At 41.0% G+C, this 22,959-nt stretch overlaps 1 protein-coding gene across 2 annotated transcripts in view; it reads right to left on the bottom strand.

The window, feature by feature from the left end:
* CACUL1 (CDK2 associated cullin domain 1) overlaps positions 1 to 22,959 on the bottom strand; it is a 73,085-nt gene that overhangs the window by 11,901 nt on the left and 38,225 nt on the right. For both annotated transcript variants that reach the window (XM_050959047.1, XM_050959048.1), the window contains 2 exons: positions 18,964 to 19,066; positions 5,448 to 5,537 (listed from right to left, as the gene is read on the bottom strand). In XM_050959047.1, the coding sequence (XP_050815004.1) occupies positions 5,448 to 5,537; positions 18,964 to 19,066 (193 nt within the window). The remainder of the gene's footprint in view (positions 1 to 5,447; positions 5,538 to 18,963; positions 19,067 to 22,959) is intronic.

The following is a 22,959-nucleotide window of genomic DNA, read 5'->3' as shown; positions in this document are numbered from 1 at the left end:
CATTACACATGAACACCAGTGCATAAATCAATACCTTCATCACTATAGTAGGGTTCACTAATAACTTATACACAAAACAATACCACTGTTCACATTGCACAGTAAGTTAAAGGTTCTGTAGCATTTAATGAATACACACACACACACACACACACACACACACACAATTAGACTATTAGCATCGGACAAGTTAGCCCAAGCTAAGTTCTTAACATGAAATACTGCTGACAAGCTCTTTTGTGCCATTGCCACTGAACATGTGACATAAAAAGTGTTTAAACCTATAACAATAAATCCTCTAATGGTGAGAAGCCTCAGAGATCAGTATCTTACAAATTCCTTACCAATGAAGGAAAGTTATGGACAGCAGCCAAATGCACTGTGTAAAATGTCTACATATTTTCTTAGAACAACTGATTAAACCCACATTAACCCCCACATCTTCAAGAGCTTCGAGTGCGAGTTACCTCAACCCCAAGCCTTGGCTGGTCACTGCATCTGACCTGTTCTTCTCCATCCTCTCTTCTCTGCCCCCACCCCTGCCATTTTTTTGGTGTTCTGTTTTCACCCTCTCATCTCTTTTGTCTGTGCATGTTGCTCATTCATAGTCTTACCTCTTTCCTTCAGTTCTCCTTCCTCTTCTCTCTCCCAGCCCCTATTCTCTTTCCTTCTTCTGTCTCCTTCCTTCCACTATGTGGTTTCCTTTCTCTACCCTTTGCCCTTCCCATCCCCAACAATAATCAAAGCAAATTTTGCTGCTGGAGATCTGGAGAGGAATCTACACTAGTGTCTCTGTGTTCCCCCAGAAAAGGCATGCTAGAGTAGGTAGAAAAGAGAGCACGAGAAAAAGCAGATTGAGCTGCTTAAGGAGAGCTGCTGGAGAGCGTTCCCTCTAATTTTTCCCACATATGTGCAGAATGAATTTTGTTATGTGCACTAATATGAGGTGATATGTGACACATCACCTTCATATTGGTGCATATAACAAAATTCATGTGGGGATGGGGCTGAGGATTTTGGAGCATGGGAGGAGGCTCAGGGCTCGGCCAGAGGTTTGGGGTGCAGGGGTGAGAGGGCTCCGGCTGGGAGTATGGGTTTGGGGTAAGGCTGGGATGAGGGGCTCAGGTCTGGGGTGGGGCCAGGGATGAGGGCTTTAGGGTGCAGGAGGGTGCTCCAGGGCTACAGTGGAGACAGAAAGGACTCCCTGGGCAGGCGGGGGGGGGGGGGAAGAGGGGAGAGGCACCTCTCCCCACTGCCGCAGCTCCGGGGCTGGGGCCATAGGATAGGCACCCTTTCCCCAGCAGGTCCAGGCTGCCCTTCCCCCGGCCATGGCAGGTCCGGGACAGGGCTGAGTTGGGGCTGGGAGAGGGGCACCCCAGCCTCAGCAGATCCAGGGCTGAGTTGGAGATGGGGAAGGGGCGCCCCGGCAGGTCTGGGCTGCCCTTCCCCTAGCTGCGGCAGGTCTGGACCAGGGCTGGGTGGTTCCCTGAATACCTTCACAGAGCTAAATAGGCTACTGCGCAGCTTACAGGGAACTCAGCTGCTGGACATATTTTGCTCCCTGACTTCAGCCCAGATCAGAGTACTTCGGTGCCTGTCAAGTTTCTCCAATTCTCCTCCCTTTGCCAGCCTGTCTTATTACTCTGTCAATCGCCTAGTCTCATAGAACATTTGGAGACAGAGCGTAGAGAAGAGATAATTCTTGAAGCTCATATTCCCTTGGTTTGTTTTTCCAGACTAAGTGGCATCAACAATCATATACAACTGGAACAGCTTCCCACCTTTGAGATGGTCTCACAGCCTCCCAGGGGCCTGCTCCTCTGAACACATTAGAATCCAAGTCATCAAGGACTGACTCTACTAAAGAACATCTTTCAATACAGAGGAACTGTTCTTGGTACAGACTTAGAGCACTTCCAGTCTGTCTAGAACGGCATACACATAGTATCCTTATCTTCATCTTTTCAACCCAAACAATTAGTTTTACTATATTGGTATTGACTAAAGCCATGACAAAGTGAACGTCTGACAGATGGAATTTAAGAATTTGATGTGTTATATACCATAAACTCAATATTCTTTCCTTAATTGCTAACCAAAGACATTCTGTTCTCTTCCACAGCACAAGCATTGTTCACAGATTTCCCAGTGCCCACTCTAAATATTACAAATGTATCTAAATGCTTACTTCTGAAGTGTCCAGCAGGATTACTCAGACAACTATGTACTTCTAGTCAAAGTCAACAGGTATGCAGCTTACCGGGTATATTTAGAATAAAAGATATTCTAAGTTATAATTAAAGTGTTGCCAACTCTCATGATTTTATTGCAAGTCTTGTGCTGTTTGGTGTTTTTCTTAAAGCCTACACTTCTGGAGTCATGCAATTACAGGAGAATCTCAGCTTTCATTTTTCTATCTCTCGGGATTGTGAAGACGGGACTGAAAAGTTAAGATGGTTAAGCCCAAAAGCTCAAACACCAGAAGGCAAATAAAAAGAACCCCAAATTTATCATTTTTTAAAATCTCATTTTGTGGACATGACTGATGAAGTGGGTATTTTCCCTTGCTATGTTGTATGTGAGTCTTACTGTTGAGCCTATGTGAGTTTTACTATATGGATGAATACTTTGTGTGCCTCAGTTTCCCTGTGTGCTGCAGCAATACCTTGGTGGCAGTGGGAATAGGGGTGTGACCTCTGAGACAGGTGGGGCTTCTCCAGCTGCCTGTACATATGCTCTGACCAGTGCTTTTTGTAACCTGAGACCCAGGATGCAACCAAGTGACAACCAGGTGACTCTTTGCTCAGGAAGCGAGACAAAGACAAGGAGGAGGAGCAACGGGGGTGTCTGAGGTTGGGTCGCTGGAAGCTGGCAGTGTGCTTGGGGGGACTGGAAGAGGGGAAGTCCAGGGCTTCTGGCCCAGCACTCCCCAAGATGGAACTGGCCGAAAGTCCCTGATTTCTGTGCTAACAAGTTCTGTTCTATGCTGTGTTCCTGTCGACTAATAAACCTTCCATTTTACTCTGGCTGAGTCATGTCTGACTGCAGAGTTGGGGTGCAGGGCTCTCTGGCTTCCCCAGGAGCCCCGCCCAGGCAGACTCGCTGCGGGAAGTATACAGTGTGGAAGGGGATGCTGAATGCTCTGAGGGCAGATCCAGGAAGGTCTGTATGTAAGCTTCTTGCCCTGGCAACAGTATGGTCAGAGAGAGGAGGCATGCTCCCCGAGAGTCCCGACTGGCTTCATATGGAGTAGTTCCAGAGCACTACACGGTGACACCGTGACAACAACTTATGATTTTTAAATGTCTGGTAATACAAAATCCAGTCGCTTCATGTTAGGAAGGTGCAGAGCGAAGGTGGTTTGTACAATCCCGTCTAGTTGTCATTTATTGGGTCAAATGGAAGGCTTGAGCAATCTGTCACATGAGGACTGAGGCAGGGGTTTGCAAGAGCACTGCCACAGGAGTTGGAGCAGCTGGTAACTGACAGCAAGTATCATGAGCGGACTAATTTTTAAGGGAAAGCTTATATTCAGAAGAAAATCAATGGCTTAGGTCTTCCTATTCAACACTAGCCAATAGATTTTTCATGACCTGGTAACAATCTTATTTAAATATCCTTTAGAACACAATAAGGATACTGAAAATCTGAGAGGGAAATGACAGTACTGAACCAACCTAAACTTTGTCTGTGAAGGAAAAGGCAAGGCAAGTTCCACTCAATGTTGACAGGCTTTGTAAGGTTTTCAATACTCTTGTCTTTTGGGATATAAAATAGGATATAATATCAAAATCTTCCAGATCGGCTCAACTTAGAATGAAATCATGCCTTTGTGCTCTTTTCAAATACATTTTCCTTCTCCAGCACTGACAAGTAAAAGAGAGGGTAAAGATGAAAGTCATCACCAGTTTCCTTCCCCTACCTCCTATTACTTATACTTTTTAATGTTTGATAAAAAGAAGACATGCCTGCACAGAGTGATTAATCTGTCAATTCTGTAGATAGTCTGACCACCACATTACTGGCCCTCATACACGCCAGACTCTGAAATTTTCATAATGCTTCCTCTGTCATTTCTGGTTCTTTGAGTGGCAATGCCATAGAAAAGAAGATGTGATGGCACCTGGCTACAATCCTCTTCGCAGTTACACGAGTACAAAACAAAAATAACTCCACTGAGCTAAAACTGGCATTGTAGGTAAGAGGAAAACCAGGCCCATTTTGGTATTTGTGTTTTTGAAGCAGAAAAAATAAAGGAGCATGAGAAATGTTCATTCCAGGAATTTCACAGGGTGCCCAAAACATTCCCTCTCCTCACCACCAGTTAGATGCTGTTGACAGTAGAGATTTACAGCAGAGACTATACCTGGTCACTAGCTAAAGCATAATGAATATGCTCATTATAATATTGTTAAAATTACATATTTTATTATATGCCTAGTAAGTATAACAACTGCAGAGCTCACCACATGGCAAACTACATATACCAGTGAGTAATTGTTATTTTAATTACCTGCTGCTGCACCATTAAGCTCCTTGGGAATACTGTCCCTTGCGTAGGGCTCCTTTCAGTTTCCAAATGATACTTTACAGGACCTTCTCAATTTCATATTAAATTTCTAATGCATGAAAAATCTCAGAGTATGTCTACACTGCCATAAAAAACCTACGGCACCAAGTCTCAGAGCCTGGGTAGCTGACTTAGACTTGTAGAGCCCGGGCTGCAGGACTGAAAACTGCAGTGTAGACACTCAGGCTGGAGCCCAGGCTCTGAGACCCTCCCCACTCATGGGAACATCTACACTGCAATTTGATAGCCCCACAGCCAGAGCCCTTCGACAGCTGACGCAGGCCATCTGCGACAGTGCCAAAGGTTTGTTATTGCAGTGTAGACATATCCTCACACAACAATTTTCCGGGCTTGTTGAGATAACTAATATTGGACCTGAAGCCCACAGTATATAAATTTTACCCAAGGGCAAAATAAAACTTTACCATGAAATCAATTATTTATTTATTTCTTTGTTATAGGAAAATTACTTCTCTAATCACCATAGCATCATAGATGGAAAGGCCATTTAGATGGGAAGGCCATATCATTCCCACTGCTTTATCTATCTTGTTTTTGAACATCTGCCATGGTTGTCCTATTGAGCAGCCTCATCCCTTTATAGTACTACAAAGAAGCACAGTGCTCATGCTTGTTTCCCCTCTTATTTTAACCTATTTAAGTGAAGGTGGGAACCCAACGCAAGAATCAATCCTCCTGCAGGTCACAACACAGATCTACTGCATTCATAACCAAGGCTTTGCTGTGACATTACACAACACAGCTAAACACTGACGGACAGATAAGATCAAGAACCTCGCATAATATTCTAGTTTGTGGAATGATTTGGCACTATAGTATAATGGGAGATTCCAAAAAGGAAGCAATGAATATTTACCTGGTCTAAGTGTATACAGGCCTTTCACAATATTTGCCATGGTCGAAGGGGTTATTTGAAACGGTGTTGACTGAGCTTCTAAAAGTAAAGCTGAAACAAAAAGAGAAGCCTGATTAGCCATTTCCTTGGTTAAATACTTTAGGTTCTCTGCATATATTTTTGGCAGTTAAAGAAAGTAAGTTATTTTTCCCTGCTCTGTCTGTCACCCGATGTTCGTAATGGGGGAACCAAGTGACAGATACTGCATTCTTACAGGTATAAATATAACCTTTTAGTTAAAGTGCAATATACAATATAAAGTTTTATGTGGCAAAAATGTGAAATAATACTTCTCCTGTTACAGCTAAGTATATAGGGCTTGTACAGAAAAACAGGCAAGTAACTGTGTTTCAATGATTCTGAGACAGAATTGAAATGCAACTTATTTTTAGCAGTAACATTCACACTGCTATGGTAAGCATAAGAATTTCCATTAATAACTGTTTTAAGGCATTTACCATCCTGGCAACAATATCTGCTTTGGATTTGAAGTCCGAACATGAACACTCATCCTGAAACAAAAAGTTTCTTTTAAAAATCAGCTATAAGCAAGAGTGCTTTCTTTTTTTTAAATAGGAGAGAATATTTATCTTTCATTCTTCATGCACTTATTGTCTTAATACGGAACCAGGAGACACTATCAATAACTTTTTCTTTGGCTGTGCGTAATGTTAGTTGATTTGGTACTGTTATTATTAAGCATATTATGCGGCATTAGTTTTAAACATGAGGTGGATTTGATTAATGTTGTACCTGTATAAACTACAATATGAACTACTTGTAATCCATTTTGTTAAAGAGCTATACCTGCCCCAAGCCCTTCTTGCTAATCTTTGTATGTTTCTAGAAGCCACCGGTCCTCATGTGTTACACACTCCTCTCTCTGCCCCATCCACAGAGCAATGTCCTGCCTCTTTAGTTCACACTTTAGAAACATATGTTTTTAGCTTTAGAGCGTCCCTGGTTCAATCCCCAATATTGGTCAAGATGGCAGTCATCGCACTTACAATCACAACTTCTATTATTTTAAGTTCTTCCCTGTCTGTTGTACAAAAGACCTGCACAAAACAGTGGAAACCGACAAGAGAAATCTCTCTCTTTAATCTTTCAATTACAGTAATCCAAAGTGCCATTTGTAGCTATTAAAGGTATATTTGTCTCAGACAGAAGTGTGATTTTAAAAAGAACAGTGTCCCTTTAAATCTGGAAGTTTTGAAAGGACAGTGATTTGCATTCAATGAGATTTTTGCAACCTTCCCCCAACAGATTTTCCCTGCAGCAGTCCCTAGGCTAGTCAGGAAAGCTGCATTAGGATGTGTAGAGAGATCTAAATATGGTCTAGAAGAGATTAAGCTATAGCTATACCATGCATCTAAAACACTAGTCTAGTCAACAGCTGTTTACGTGCAATTGTAAAATGGATCTATCTAAAATAAAACCAACATATGTACTGGATTTAGTTTTAAAAGGTTTTTTCAAGTTCCTCCTTAAAATGTTTGAGAAGACTATTTGAAAATAATCATCACATCAAAGGTAAACAAACAAACATTTAAACAACATTAAAATGAACGTAAACTCAACAAAAGCCAGAAAGTTCATAGCTAAGAGAAGCTGAATATATGGCATTTGACAGTATCTTCAAACCATTTGGACATAATTCACTGACTTCATTAAAAGGTAACCCAATAGCCAATCTTGCTTTGTAGTAGTGTTTGATCTTATATCCCATATAGGATATTTAAACATACTTGAGTAGGACTAACACTCATCATAGCCAATTTTACAAAATGGGGGAGGACAGACAGAATGTCACAGAGAAGAACGGTATTGCCAAATGTTAGGTTCCTATCAGTCACACAGAAAGAAGTCAGGAAAGTAAGCTCCCTAAACAGGTGCATAAAACATGCTTCAAGCTGCAAATTACTTAGATGCCTCTGACCACATAAAATAAAATCAGAGTCAGATACAGTCTTCTTGGGATGAAATCTGAAACAAATTTATAAGCCAATCATACCTTTTTATATATTTGCTTTCACATTATGGAAAACAAAATCTTGCCTCCAAGTGCCCAGAGACACAAAACACATCTTTTCTCTTTTAAGGCACATCTGATCCAAGCAAAATGCTGTATGGGGGGGGGGGGGTCTCTAACAGATGTAGAGCCAACAACGTTGGCTATTACAGCTTTGTCCCCCCAGCCCATGGTACAGGAGGCATGTCGGGGGAAGGAGGGATGAAACATGGCTGGATCACGCTGCACTCCACCAAGTACAAGTTAGAACCACCCCTCAAGCTATTTTCTTCTGTGATAGGGCTGGGGCAGAGATAAGGGAGATGTAATTGGTTGCAGGTTCTCAGCTTTTTTGCCCTTCCTCTCCTGGGCTACCCTGCATGGCTGTGTGAGGAGGAGAAAGGGGAGCCATCCATCAACAGGCATTCCTTCCCTTAGACACTGGCAGAGTCAAACTGCTGTGTTCTCCCTGGGGCTCTCACAATTTGGTAAGTAAGCAGGCAACTCAGTCCTCAACCCGTACAATGCAGCAAGAAGCCCTCAGAGAAGCTAACAGAGGGACAGTAACTGCTCAAAGTGCTCCCAGCTCACATCAGAGCTAATTCTGGGGCTGCTGAGGAAGCAATGGGAGGCAGCTAGAGAAGTACTGGCCCCCTGCAATGACAGAGCTGATTCAAACACTTTAAAAATCATGGGGAACAGCTTATAGAACACACAAAACACATTTTTTTCTCAGTGACAGTTGCCCAAGGGCACAGTTTAGACACTTGAGGTGCACAAGCGGACACTGGACCACAGGTGGGACCCCACTGTCACAGGAGATGACAGCTCATGAACCAACCTGCAAACTTACATGAGTAGTCCTTAACTTGCGCTGAAGTCAATGGAACTAGTCCTGAAAGTTAGGACTGTTTGCATGACTAACCCATAGCTTGGAGATGTTTAGACTTAAACACAATTGTAGTTGCTGACTACAGTATTTCAATACTAGTTTAGATTTTTTTTCCCATAGCAACATTTCTTTTTCAAATTGAGGTATAATCCTATTCCACAATACGTAGTATTTGAAGACCACAATACGTGGCAAGAAACGTGAACAGTAATCTCTGTGCGGGTTTATTGATTACTGCACCTGCCTTTTCTAAACAAGTTTCATTAGCAAGTTCAGCTGGAGATCCATCCTCTCATTAAACAGAAGTGAATTTGTGCCTTCCTCCCCAGACCTTACTACATCTTGACTCACCAACATTTACCACCACTTGTTTTTGGTAGGCAGATTGCACCAGCCTTAAAGCTATAATAGCTCACCAAGAAAGCTTTTCTGGATGATTAGCTCAAACTGTACTGATTTTGAGACAGCACAGCTGCTGGGCCCAAGCCATCTAAATGAGAAATAAAAATAGTTCCTTTCCTACAACACAGATTAATTTCCTCAGTGAGGTGGGAGTGAAAAGGAAAGTAGGAGCAGTACCAACCCTATCTTAAAGGTAAAGCAAGCATGGGGGTAGAGCTCTGTGCAGATACAAATATGTGGATCCGCATCCAATCCACATCAGCAAGAATCAGCAGCGCACTGACAGTGCCACTCAGAGGAGCATCTGTGTGCACGCCTGTGTACATGCCTGTGTGCTGTAGGATTTCAAAAGCAGGGAAGCAGCTGTCTGCAGCTCAAAGCCTATGAGGCTGCCTGCCCGCCTTCGAGATCCTATATTCCCTCTCCCTCACCTGCCCCCATACAGAGAAAGGGGAGATAACAGATCAAGAAGCCACTGTCTGCAGCTCATAGCCTATGAGGATCTGGAAGGCAGGAAAGCAGCCTCATAGGTTATGAGCTGTAGACAACTGCTTCTTGATCTATCACCTCCCCTTTCCCTGTATGGCAGGCGGAGGGGAAGGGCGGGATCTGGAAGACAGAGAAGCGGCCTATATTCTCCCCCCCACCCGTATACAGAGAAAGGGGAGGTGATAGATCAAGAGAGGCAGCAAAATCCCCCATGCTCCTATTGCCATGGTTTAAGCAGCCAAGCTATTTAGGAAACCTCTCCCGACTTCATTATTGCCTTATCAAGGCAGTTGTAGATGGAGGCAGCTGCTTCTACAAAGTATGTATGTATGGTGGGCGGGGAGGGGAGGGACGGAAGATAGGCTCTGGATAATGGAGAAGCAGCATAGACTATGAGCGGCAGACAGCCGCTTTCCCGCCTTTGAAATCCTGTATTTATAGCCCTGAGCAGATACAAAATTTGTATCCGCGTCCAATCCACAAAAATGATCCGTGGATATCCCCATCTGCATCTATGGATGCAGATATCCACGAATATAAAATGGATATCCATGGATTTGCAGGGCTTTACAAGGGGGCACCCATGAGACTGTTGTGCATTCCCCATCCCTCTTGGCAGCCAGGAAACCAAAAACGTAGATATTCTTTTCAGGCCCTTTTCTAGTTTGCTTTGCCAGTGCAGCTGCAGGTAGCTTTCCTGTAGCTGACCCCTTGAGAAGGAAGACTCAAACCGGAGAAATAAAGAGAGGTCATCATTGGAAGGTAGCAAAATCCTTCAATCTGATTAATCTTGAGTTCTGCCTGCCTGTTCCAAAAGGTGAGGTGTGGGAAGACACCAGCTTCTCTGCCATACCAGCCCATTCAGGCATTGATCTTGGCATTAAATACTGTCCAGTTTTCTCAGAGTATTTTGCATAGTCTCTCTTCCCATATATAAAAGCTGGGCATGGGACACATCAGTGTAAGACAGTGAGTCACACTACTGCCTTCTTTCTTAGTAAACAAAGAACAAATCAGTACATTTTGTTCCACTGACATTAATGAGCTGAGGGACAGTATAGAGTTACACATCCGTTAGTAATACACTTGAGTGCAAATCTCCTGCCTGTCCATTAACTGAGGTATGAAAAGGTGGGGGAGAAAGACCTCTTGCAGAGAAAACCCCTTTCTCTGCAACATGTACCAGCTACCAACTGCTTTAGTTTTTTCTGTGTTTTCCTATGGCATCTATGCTTTTTAATTCCATATCAGAAGCAAGAAAGGATGATCTGAGTTGATTTCTTTTGCAAAAAGCCATCGCTGAACTTATTCAGCCTCCAGGTCAATTTTTCTGCTTCCTCCTTGAAATTTTTAGTTGAAGCACTTTCCCCCTACCTTTGTCAAAGCAGACCTTTTAAAACAAACCCTCTTCTCATATGTGATTATGAAAAATCCTGCCCTTTTTAAATGTGAAACAGTGAGCAGCTTTAGACCCTTGCTGAGTCTGGGGGAACATGACTGGGGAAAAGAGACAACACTGTCCTATGTAAAAGACAACTCTGACTAAAATATATCATAGGACCAATTAAATGTTTCAAAAGTAAGAATTCTGGGAGATGGGGAGGTGGTTCCAGTGTCAGGGCAAAAAACACCACAGACCCCTGTCAGAGAAAAATGTCAGATTCTCAGACTTCAGAATGTAAATCACACAAATCAATGCCAGTTATTTTTGTGACAAACACTGACAGAAATATTGGCTTCGACTTTTGATCAATATCAAGATTTATCTTTTCAGGTAAATATTTACTTTCAATGCACTTAAGTAAATTAAATCTAGAACCTGAGTACTACATAAACCAAATGCCTGCTTGCTATTATAGGGAGCCAGCCAGTAGATAACAAAACTGTCAAATAAATGAGTAGCTTTCAATTAGCTAATTGTATGACTGTCTAGGTATATGTTATGACTTGGGAAAGCAGAGACTAAAAAAGTGTGGGGCTAGGAAAAAAAAAATCAGTGTTGAACTATATTGTAAACCATTAGTATAATTTTGTGCCTGTATTTTCATGCTCAGACTCTGGTTCTTTATGGGACTCTGTTTCTGGGGTCCATCTTTATTCAGATCTTGCACTTCTGGTTTGAAATCTGACTAAAGGGCTGTATGTCAGTAAAAGAGTTATTGCAGCCAGGGTTCCTCTTTCCTTATAGTACTTCCTCAGCATGAGTGGTACACTCTATTACACACCTATACAGACGCTCCCTGGCTTACGCAAACCTGACTTACACAAACCCACACTTACGGAAAAAGTTCTGTAAGATCCGTAGGTCAGAAAGCGTCTGTACTAACAGGCAGCTGGAGGTTTCCCTTTCTCATCCATTCATATAAGAGGACAGGTGAGTGAAGGGAAAGCATGAAGATTCAGCCTCCGTCCCATCCCCCCCAACCACCGCAGCCATGGAAAAGGGAAGTGGGAACTGGGAAGCTACATGGAAGAAATTAATTTATTTCCTCTGGTGGAGCTGATCTCCTCCTCTAGTTACAGCTAAATGATTCCTGCTCAAGGCAGGAGTGCTATTTCTTTGGATCAAAATGATGCTTTTGAAAGGTAATCTTTTCATCTTTGGAAATCACCAGACTGCACCAAACAGCAGATATTATCACATGTTTTACAAGGGTAGGTTCCTCCCAACTCCAATTAACTTTCTGAAAATTCCTCAGCTCGAATACTGACATGAAAGGAAGGGGAGAATGTGTACATGAAAACAGCAATGGTGAAAGTCAGCTTTGCAGTGCATGATGCCAACACTTATGGAGTTCTCTTGGTGGTGTCCCAAGGACAGAATCTAACACACCCCAGCCAAACAAGTTAGTGAGTACCACTGCTCTAGATTGAGAATAATCAGAATTATTTTTCCTTAGCTACTTTTCTAAATCCAGTTTGTTCCCTATTAGCTTGTTCTTTAGTAGATCAATTGAAATTAGTACAGCTATTTCTCTCAGTATCTAGATGCTGCATGGACCACATCATCTTCTTGGAAAGACTCGCCTGACTTTCTTTAGTTTCTGGAGTGAGAATAGAGGTTATCCCAAGTCTTTATAATAGTAAATCACTGGTCTATCCATAGATGAACAGAAAACACACTATGCTCCTTGGGAATCAGACCCTCAACTGAGCTTTCTACTTTAGAGTTGTAGTGAGCCCTTCCTGGAGGTGCCAAGGAGTTGTTCATCTCAAAGACGAAAGCCCTCAATTGTTACTTAAAAACCTTCTTTTGCCACTAAAGAAGGCATCTGGATAGGTTTACAGATATAAGAAGTTGCAAATGAACCACAGAATTTCAGGTACCTATTATTCCATCAGTGAACTGTGATGTCACCCAACGAAGTAATTGTTTTTTTAAAGGTTCTTCTGGACACAAGGCATAACTGTGAGCCACGACTGTCTGGAGAGGTCTCCAATGGGACCTGTAGAAAAGCATGGCTTCCTGAACTACAATCCACTTTAAATGTTAATGAGCAAATTGGGAGGGGTAACAGGTGTTCTATCATCAGAAAACATTCCATTCCTACCATTTCAAATGGGACATATCGCTCGCACAGAGCGTAAAGGAACAAAACCATCTTCTACCTCAGTTTATTGTAAAGTGGATGACTGTAGAGTTGTATATTAGTATGTTTGAAAAGAATGACATTAAGCCTTTCAAATGACCTGTATTTAGGTTTACATTATAAAGAAAGTGATTGTGGTTTAGATTAGTGACTATTACTTATTTCTGGATTTTGTTACTTATAATAATCTAATGCATAAATCCTATCAACAAACAAGACTTTTTCATGAAATAAAAAGAGAAGGAATTATCTGCATCACTCAATATTACCAAAACTTCCTGTAAATCAGATGTTGTATCTCTCCTTCTTATACACAGTTAAGTAGTTTTGCGGTTAGTAAATACTCCACTAATCATTTAATATAGCTGCCTTATCAAATTAAGCCAGCTTTAGCCCACATAAGAAAAATAGTATGGTTATATTCACTTAGTTTATGTGTCTCTACTTTAAAGAGCTCTGACATGACAATTATTTCTGTTTGTGTGATTTCATGTATATTTCCATACACATGTACACAGTTGTGCGTGCACATCTATATAATAATTTTAAAATTATGATACTATGTCCAGAAATAGCACACTAAGAGCCAAGTTCTGCAATCAGTTACACCTATGTATTTTTGCGAAGACAATCAGGTTGAACGGGTATGAGCACAGGCAAAACATGGCTAGAAATCTGCATAAAGCTCATTTATTTTATGCTTTTTCTGCAAAGCAAGGATGAGCGTAGGCCCCATCCTGCACTGGTCACAAAAGACTGTGTGCCATATGCCAGTGTTTCTTTTTTCCTTCAGTGACTCTAAATTCAGACCCACCACAAACAACAACTCAGGGTATGCCTATACTACATAAAAAGTGTGTTCATAACTCTTATTAAAATAGGAGCGAAGACACAGAAATTCAGCTTTTAATACTAGTTAGCAGCTCAAGTTCAACCCCTGGCTCAACCATAGGCTTTAACTCAGAACCCATTGCACCCCCAACTGCCTAGGTGCGTTAGAGGATTCCAAGTAAGATTAGAGTTCTAATTATTCCCTTCTCACTCCTAACTATAAGGGAGAAGAAGTAGGCCCTATTTTAGGCTGTGTCTACACTGTGGAACTTACAGCGGCACGGCTGTACTGCTCTAGCTATGCCGCTGTGAGGTGTCCCGTCCAGCCGCTCTTTGCCAGCAGGAGAGAGCTTTCCTGTGGGTACAATTAAACCAGTCCCAACGAGTGGTGTTAGCTATGTTGGCATTGTGCTGTCCACACCAGTACTTTTGTTGGTGAAACTTATGTCAGTCAGGGGCATGGGCGGTGGGTATCATAGGCTGGGGGAGGCTGTGCCTCCCCAAACAGCCTGGTGTGACCCACTCACTCTACCCCTACACGCCCCTTCCTGCACTTCCTTCCCAGTTCCCACTCTTTAGTAGCCAAGGCTGGTCAGGGCTGGGCCAGCTGGCGTGCCATCCAGAGCTCAGGAATGAGGGCACGCAGCCACGCCGCCCAGCGCTCCGGGGCTGAGTTTGGGGGCCCATCTGGAGCTGGGGGTGTTCGGGCGGCTCGGGGCTGTTACGGCAAGGCCACGGGGATGCTCTGCTTCCTGTGGGACAGAGGAGGCAGAAGGGAAGGATGATGGGTGGGAGACCTTGGGCAGAAGGAGAGGGGCTGGGGACTACCAGGTTCACTGGCTGCCCACGGTCAGGGTTATGTTTTTTTCATACCTCTGACCGACAGAAGTTTTATCCACAAACGTGCTAGTGTAGACAGCCTTAGCCAGTGGGACTTTTGCCTTTACAGCATATTAAAGGTGGAAAGCTCCACGCCATTTCTCCTTTTTCTGACAGTGCCTTTGTGCAGGAGCACTTTACAAATCAATTAAATTTTAACCATACTCATTTTCCCTCTTGAATGGGATTTGAAAAAGAAATTTCAACTTTTAGCCTGCAATAGGATGACAAGATACTATCAACAAAAATGCATTAAAAAGATGAACAAATTTCAAAAGTAAAAATAAAAGTTATTCCTTTGTGTTGAGCCTAGAATATATAATCTCCAAGCATTTTTCATATGGATAGATTCGCGGTGTGTGTGTGTGTGTGTGTGTGTGTGTGTGTGTGTGTGTGTGTTCGTTCGTGTTCGGAGGCGGGGGGTAAGCGGGTGCTGAAAAAAAATGACAGCTTCAACATCTTATCAAAACTTTTTCAAATATATTCGAAAATTCAATCTTCCAAGAGACCCACAAATTAAAGTTACCTTATTTGCCTAAGTAGATGCCTATTTTGAACATTTATTCTCATGATATTGTCTCACTGAACTGTAGCAGCAGGTAACCTGACATCCAAATTATTTTTTTGAATTAAAAAATGCAATTTATATAAAGATATCGAGTCAAACCGTAGATAGTCACTGGCGTACAACATAATATTGTTTTTGTTACACAGCCTTTCAAATATAAAAGAAATTCATTTATTCTGACATTACATTTTAGAATGACTGTTTGAGAAGGCTACTGCAAGATGTTTCTCAATTTCCCTACTGCAGTATAATACGTGCTGTATGCACTCAGTTACTTCCAGGGATACTTTAGCTAGTTTAAAATTTTGTTAAGATACCACTTTTTAACCTTTGATTTTTAAAAAACACTATTACAATCAGGATATAGGAAAGTCAGATCACAGTAAAAAGTTTGTGAAAGGTTTAAAAATAAAACACAAGATGTTAAATGGCTTAGTTCTAATAAGCTGAATGGTGATACTAAATAAATGAAGTCATACCAGGGTGTCCATTAACAGTGCACATCACACTAGGGTTGCCAATTTTGGTTGGATTTATTCCTGGAGGTTTCATCACATGACAATCTTTAATTAAAGATTAACTTTTAATTCCTGGACATTCCAGGACAAACCTGCAGGGTTGGCAACCCTACTTCACACAAAGCCATACAGTAGGTTTCTCTGCTTCCTGCAGTTTTTAATTTTTTATCTTTTTCCAATATTTTCTTTTAATTTGATTTCTGCAGGTCATCACAAAGCAGTAGAGAAGAAAGATAGAGATAGCCTGTGGTAATCAAAGGAAAAAGTCACATATTATCTGGTAAATTCTTTTTTCTGTTATTTGTATATTGCTTTTAATATTGCAATTATAATTCACAGAAAAATTATATGGCAAGAGAGATCAGGAATTTCTTATCTAATATTTTTAACTAGAGTGCTACAGAACTTATTTCCTTACAGAAGGTCATACTAAATTAAATCACACTAGTAGCTGAAAGCCCATGCTGTCGTATGGGTGTAATTTGTAAAGTCATGTGTGGTAAGAGAGGCAAAAGTGGCGGAGAACTTAAAAACTGGATGGTAACAGACCATGAATCCCAGTGATGATTGAACCCAGTGATATTCTGAACAAGAAGAGCTATCACCCACGCTTGTAGATCTTTCCATGCTACATACTGACTCATACATTTTATGCTTCAGGGTGACGTTTGGTTATACTGAGTGTGCTGGTTGTGTGGATTTGTCATGTGGCAAATGAGTGGTCTGTATTAACATAAGGGACTGCGTCTGAGGTTATTCAGTATGCTGCTTGTGTTATATGGGTGGATGTCTTGATTTATATCTTGTGGGAGAGTGGTTGTGCCTGGAGATTTATGTGGGGAGCAATTCACCCATTTAATCCTCCATCTGTCAGATAACTAATGAAATTATAGCATACAAATTAGCTGTAGGGTAAGGGTGGTGATTGGCTGAGTTACCTATGATAGCATAATGGTCTAGGACTCTTTGCATGTCATAGATAAATATCTTACTGTAGCTGTACAGTGCCTGGGTGTACTTCGTAAAGTCAAAATGGACGAGAATTTAAACTGAATGGTAACAGACCACAAAACTCAGTGATGATTAGACAGCAATATTCTGAACAAGAGCTCTCAGCCACGCTTGTAGTTGCTTCCATCACGTCAATGACTCAACAGACATAATAGGCTTCAGTGTGTCAGTCCTGGGATCTTATTATATATATAAGTATTATCAATGCCTTAAACATACATATATAGTGCAAACCTATCTTCCATTGCAGACAGAGACAAGTAGGAACAATGGCTGAAGCGTGTTCTTGTGATTACTCAAAGAGCCAACTGTGACTTTCATAAGGCCTCAATCCTGCAATTGACTCTGCCATGTGGGATGCCTGCTGACTTCAGTAGGGCTTCATGGAGTGCAGGTACCCACCCACATGGAGTTAATTGCAGAATCAGGGTTTAAATCAGCCCAAAGTTCTTGGAAGTCATCTGATAGTTTCAGTATGCTGCACCTGCATTAACATAATAGCATTAGAGAGAAAGGTCTGTCAGTATTACATAGTTCATTTGGCTAGTATAGCCAATGATTTTAATACATTATTCATTTATTGTGTGATGTTATGAATAATTACCATGTCATGTTATATATAATCATTGTATGTTAAATAGAGTTAATCTGTAAGATTACAGAAGTATAAGATTGATCAGTATTTGGAAGGTATAACCATATATTAGATGTCTAAGTAAGGAAGGCTGAAACACAAGACCTGTAGGCTGAAGCCTTTAAGATTTTTAGGCCTTGGAGATGTGTTAGCATTTCTTATATACGTGACCGAAGAATAACCTGATGCCCTAAGATTATGGGGAAAAAGAGGTACCAAGCGATAATGTTGTGAAAAATTAGCCGGAGGTTTAATTTAAATCACAAAAAAGCTGTAGAGGCACATCTGCCTTAATCACAGGATACAGGTTGTGCATCAATGTTAATGAGAATAGAGAGAAACCTATACAACCTATAGAAATCGGGGTCCCTTAAGTTCCTAGGGTACATTAGACCAATAAGAAAAAAGGAGAGTTGACACTTTCACGTACATGTGCAGAATGTAGTTATAGGCAGAATCGCATTATAAAAATGCGGTGCCCAGAGTGGGAAAATTGAGCTTTCTATGGGAAAACTCTAGCAGGAACCATCCCTCTACTAATGATCAATTCATGAGAGATCCACCAGACCCTAACAACATCTAGGAGGATGTGAGTATTTCTGTAGTTATAACCACTGATGTTCTCTGAATGTATAAATATCTTCTTTCTGTGTGTTCCATTCTGTGCATCCGAAGAAGTGAGCTGTAGCCCACAAAAGCTTATGCTGAAATAAATTTGTTAGTCTCTAAGGTTCCACAAGTATTCCTGTTCTTTTTACGGATACAGACTAACACGGCTGCTAGTCTGAAACCTGGAAATATCTAGGAATTGTATATGCTGACATTCATTACTTTGTCGGTAACTTTAGTAAAAATGGATAAAAGATAGTGGTTTGTGATTATGTGTTATTTGCCTATGGTTTCATGTGTTCCTATGAGCTCTAGATCTAAAACAAACCAAGATAACTCTGTTAAACCTGAGACTGTAGCCACCATTATACCTCAATGGTGTAATATAACATCACTAAAATTAACTTCAGATGAAAACGAAGGCTACGCTAGCCACTACTTTGTCCATCCCCCAACTTTTTCTTAATCGGTAGGGTGGGAAGGGAGATAGGGTGTACAGCAAGACGAGCACCATGTTTCACATCTGGGCACCTGATTCCTCCAACCAACCAGTCACATTTTACTTAGCATTTTGATATTGAAACTAGAAAAGACCATAGGCATTTGGACAATAAAATATTTCCTTGTAATCGTAAGGTGGACATCTTTGGTATGAAGTACTTGGACAACAGCGACATCTATACAAAATGATGTTTGTGAAAGCGTAATTATTGTTTTGCCATTAATATGCCTCATTCTTTCTCCTAAAACATTACTAAATTTATAGCTTTATAAATAACCAACCTTATTACACTGCATTTTTACTGGAAAACCAACTCCCCCCTCAACACACACACAGTATGGCACCCTTTCCCCTATCTTTAAATCTTGTTTTAATTACTGTTCTTGGAATCTGTATTTAAATCCTCTAGTTCTTTGCCATTTTGTTCCTACGTATTCTGCTTTTTCTCCTAAAACCTACACTTGAAAATATTATAATTGCCCAGAATTGTGACAGAATCTGATTGCCCCCCATTTTAAGTAAGTCCAATAAATTTACTTACGCATTAGGCTGTAAATGTGCTTTTCTGCAACATGTTCCGTAAACAGCTTTATAAGGTCATCTTTTAAGTCTCTGTTAAGCTTGGTTTCTATGTAAAATTTATTCTGGAAAACAATACAGACAGTGGTTTTTATATTTTACTTTACAATAGCAGACTAAGCAAATATACTTTACCACCAAATGGAGTTCAAATTTAAAAATTGTAATAATGCTATTGTTTCATATTACACAAAACAGCCCTGATTCTACAAACATACAACATGCTTAAAGTTAAGCACATGAGTAGTACCACTGAAGCCAATGAGACATCCTTAAAGTTAAGCATATTCATGTTTGCAAAATACATTTTATTTTAATGATAGTTTTGAACAGATTACAGTACCAAAACAAGTGTGGATATCATGTTTATAGCAATGATGTGTTTATTAAAGGCATCAAAATGTTTAAGATGTGATTTATTATCTGCAAAATCTACTCACCTACTTGTTTCTGAAGGATGGGAGTGAGGTATGTGTGTTGGGGCGGGGGAGGGTGCGCGCATGTGTAAAAAACATCTGAAGTGTTTTTCATCAGCTTCATGGCAAGGGGATGTTAACAGATTTTGTGCCAGCACTGGTAGTTTCATGAGGATTATACAAGTCTTCATTAAAGATTGCCAAATAGTTTATGAACAAAATTGACTGACTTTGAAATTATGATCTGATTGGAAAGGTCCTGCAGATTTGTTTTTGGTTTAGTCTTTTTTGTAAACTGTTTTTAATTCACTATTCCAAGAGAAAACCACCACTGCACAACCACTATTTACACTTAACTTTACAATATTTTTCCTTTGCTGTCAAAGAGGCAGTCAACAAGCACCAATCAACACATCTTATTCCCAGGAGGAGTTTAAACCAACCATAGTAGACAGTGTAAGAACATTCAGTACAGTACATGCCAAAACAGAAGCCATGTTCTTCCCAGTAGTACCAGGGATGAAAGGAAACGTGAAATACTACAGCAGAATACACTTGCCATTCTCTAATCATAATCTGCAATACATTAAATAGACCAGAAACAGATCTCTTTTGCACTATCATATTTTGAAGCACCAATTTTGATTAGTAATTTATGTTAACAGCAGTGCTAAATTTGAAATGAATTTAGGAAAAGAAATTGAAACATTAAAGTGTTTGTTTTGATTTAAATTACCACATAATTATGTGTTTTAAAGCACCTTGGTTCCTTGCTCAAACAATGCTGGTAAAGTCTGCAAAAATGACTAAATCCAACTGATTTTGATAAAGGCAACAAACATTTATAACCTGGAACAAATGCAAGGGAACATCCACACCAGCCTTTACAAATGTAGAACGTACCTGGAGCTGCATGGCAATAACATAAGAACGGCCGTACCGGGTCAGACCAAAGATCCATCTAGCCCAGTATCTGTCTACCGACAGTGGTCAATGCCAGGTGCCCCAGAGGGAGTGAAGCTAACAGGCAATGATCAAGTGATCTCTCTCCTGCCATCCATCTCCATCCTCTGATGAACAGAGGCTAGGGACACCATTCTTTACCCTTCCTGGCTATTTATGGACTTAGCCACCATGAATTTATCTAGTTCCCTTTTAAACATTGTTATAGTCCCAGCCTTCACAACCTCCTCAGGTAAGGGGTTCCACAAGTTGATTGTGCGCTGTGTGAAGAAGAACTTCCTTTTATTTGTTTTAAACCTGCTACCTATTAATTTCATTTGGTGACCCCTAGTTCTTGTATTATGGGAATAAGTAAATAACTTTTCCTTATCCACTTTCTCTACATCACTCATGATTTTATATACCTCTATCATATCCCCCCTTAGTCTCCTCTTTTCCAAGCTGAAGAGGCCTACCCTCTTTAATCTTTCCTCATATGGGACCCTCTCCAAACCCCTAATCATTTTAGTTGCCCTTCTCTGAACCTTTTCTAGTGCTAGAATATCTTTTTTGAGGTGAGGAGACCACATCTGTACACAGTATTCGAGATGTGAGCATACCATGGATTTATATAAGGGCAATAATATATTCTCAGTCTTATTCTCTATCCCCTTTTTAATGATTCCTAACATCTTGTTTGCTTTTTTGACCGCCTCTGCACACTGCGTGGACATCTTCAGAGAACTATCCACGATGACATCAAGATCTTTTTCCTGACTCGTTGTAGCTAAATTAGCCCTCATCATATTGTATGTATAGTTGGGGTTATTTTTTTCAATGTGCATTATTTTACATTTATCCACATTAAATTTCATTTGCCATTTTATTGCCCAATCACTTAGTTTTGTGAGATCTTTTTGAAGTTCTTCACAATCTGCTTTGATCTTAACTATCTTGAGTAGTTTAGTATCATCTGCAAACTTTGCCACCTCACTGTTTACCCCTTTCTCCAGATCATTTATGAATAAATTGAATAGGATTGGTCCTAGGACTGACCCTTGGGGAACACCACTAGTTACCCCTCTCCATTCTGAGAATTTACCATTAATTCCTACCCTTTGTTCCCTGTCTTTTAGCCAGTTCTCAATCCATGAAAGGACCTTCCCTTTTATCTCATGACAGCTTAATTTACGTAAGAGCCTTTGGTGAGGGACCTTGTCAAAGGCTTTCTGGAAATCTAAGTACACTATGTCCACTGGATCCCTCTTGTCCATATGTTTGAATTAACACAAGGTGAAACAAGTCTAGCCACTGATGCAAGGGGGAGGAGAGAGGTTTGAATTCTACTGGGAGCAATATTTTTGAATTTAGTAGCTTTCCCCTTCAACTCTGACCACGTCCCCTGTGTCATGGCTACCGCCCACAAAAATTGGGGGAAAAGGATGTTAATATGTAACTAGCAAAAGGTAAAATCCTAGTGATGACAAGGCAGTTTACAGGTCAAGATCAACACCTGGGATCTAGTATTTAGAGCTGTTTACACACATTAAAATTACAACCGGCTTTTACTTCATTAGGATTTTACCATGAGTTAGGCAATGTGATAAGAACACACCTCTCCTCCTAATGAAGGCCCAGCCACAGAGCAAGAGGCAGAAAGGGATGGGATAAGAGTTGTATTTACACAGAACCCAGAGTCAGGGAATTAGGAGAGGTGGGGCAGGATGTGGGGCAAAGGGTAAGGTGTCCTGCCCTCCTTCTCCAGCAGCAGTAGCTGGGGACCCCATGAGGAAGAGGCCTGGACAAGAGCAGCACCGCTGCCCTTGACTCACTGCAAGATGAAGAGAAGAAGCCTCTCTCTTCCCTTTTGCCATAGATATAGAGGCATAATTTTTTACCTTGAACGATTTCAAAAAAAATTGGAGGAAAGAAGCAAGTAAAGATGCACTCAAGTTGTTCATCAATGGATGAATCATATTGGTTTTGTTTATATAGAGCAGATAAAAAGTGGGGGGCAGTGAGGAGGAATGTGGGGGTAGCAGTTCCATCCCTCTAATCATTTTTAGAATAATATATGGAGATATACCTACCTCATAGAGCTGGAAGGGACCTTGAACGGTCATCAAGTCTAGGCCCCTGCCTTAACTAGCAGGACTGAGTACTGATTTTGCCCCAGATCCTTAAGTGGCTCCCTCAAGGACTGAACTCACAACCCTGGGTTTAGCAGGCCAATGCTCAAACCACTGAGCTATCCCTCCCCCATTTCTGTGGCCCTTCTCTGCGCCTTTTCCAAATTCTGCATATGAATCAGACTGCTTTATTTTAAAAGAGGGTGCTGATACATAAGCGTTTTCTTTTCTTAGGGTGGGGGAGAAGGGAATACACATCAAGATCTAAGAAAAAAAAATCTACAAAACAAAATTTGAATATGGCCCAGCTCAGGAATGGCAAGATACATGACCATCATCAAACAAGGAAGCTTTGTACCCAAAATGATGCAGGACAGGGAAAATCCAAAGCAAGAAAGTAAAAGCTAAACAGTAACTTAGGTTCATACTATACATATGGAGCTTTCTAAGCATTAGTTTGTTCCCGTTTTA

Source organism: Gopherus flavomarginatus, chromosome 6 (genome assembly GCF_025201925.1).
Source record: "Gopherus flavomarginatus isolate rGopFla2 chromosome 6, rGopFla2.mat.asm, whole genome shotgun sequence".
Taxonomy (NCBI): domain Eukaryota; kingdom Metazoa; phylum Chordata; order Testudines; family Testudinidae; genus Gopherus; species Gopherus flavomarginatus.
The sequence above is the reverse complement of the archived record's forward strand: the minus strand, read 5'-3'. Positions and strand labels throughout refer to the sequence as shown.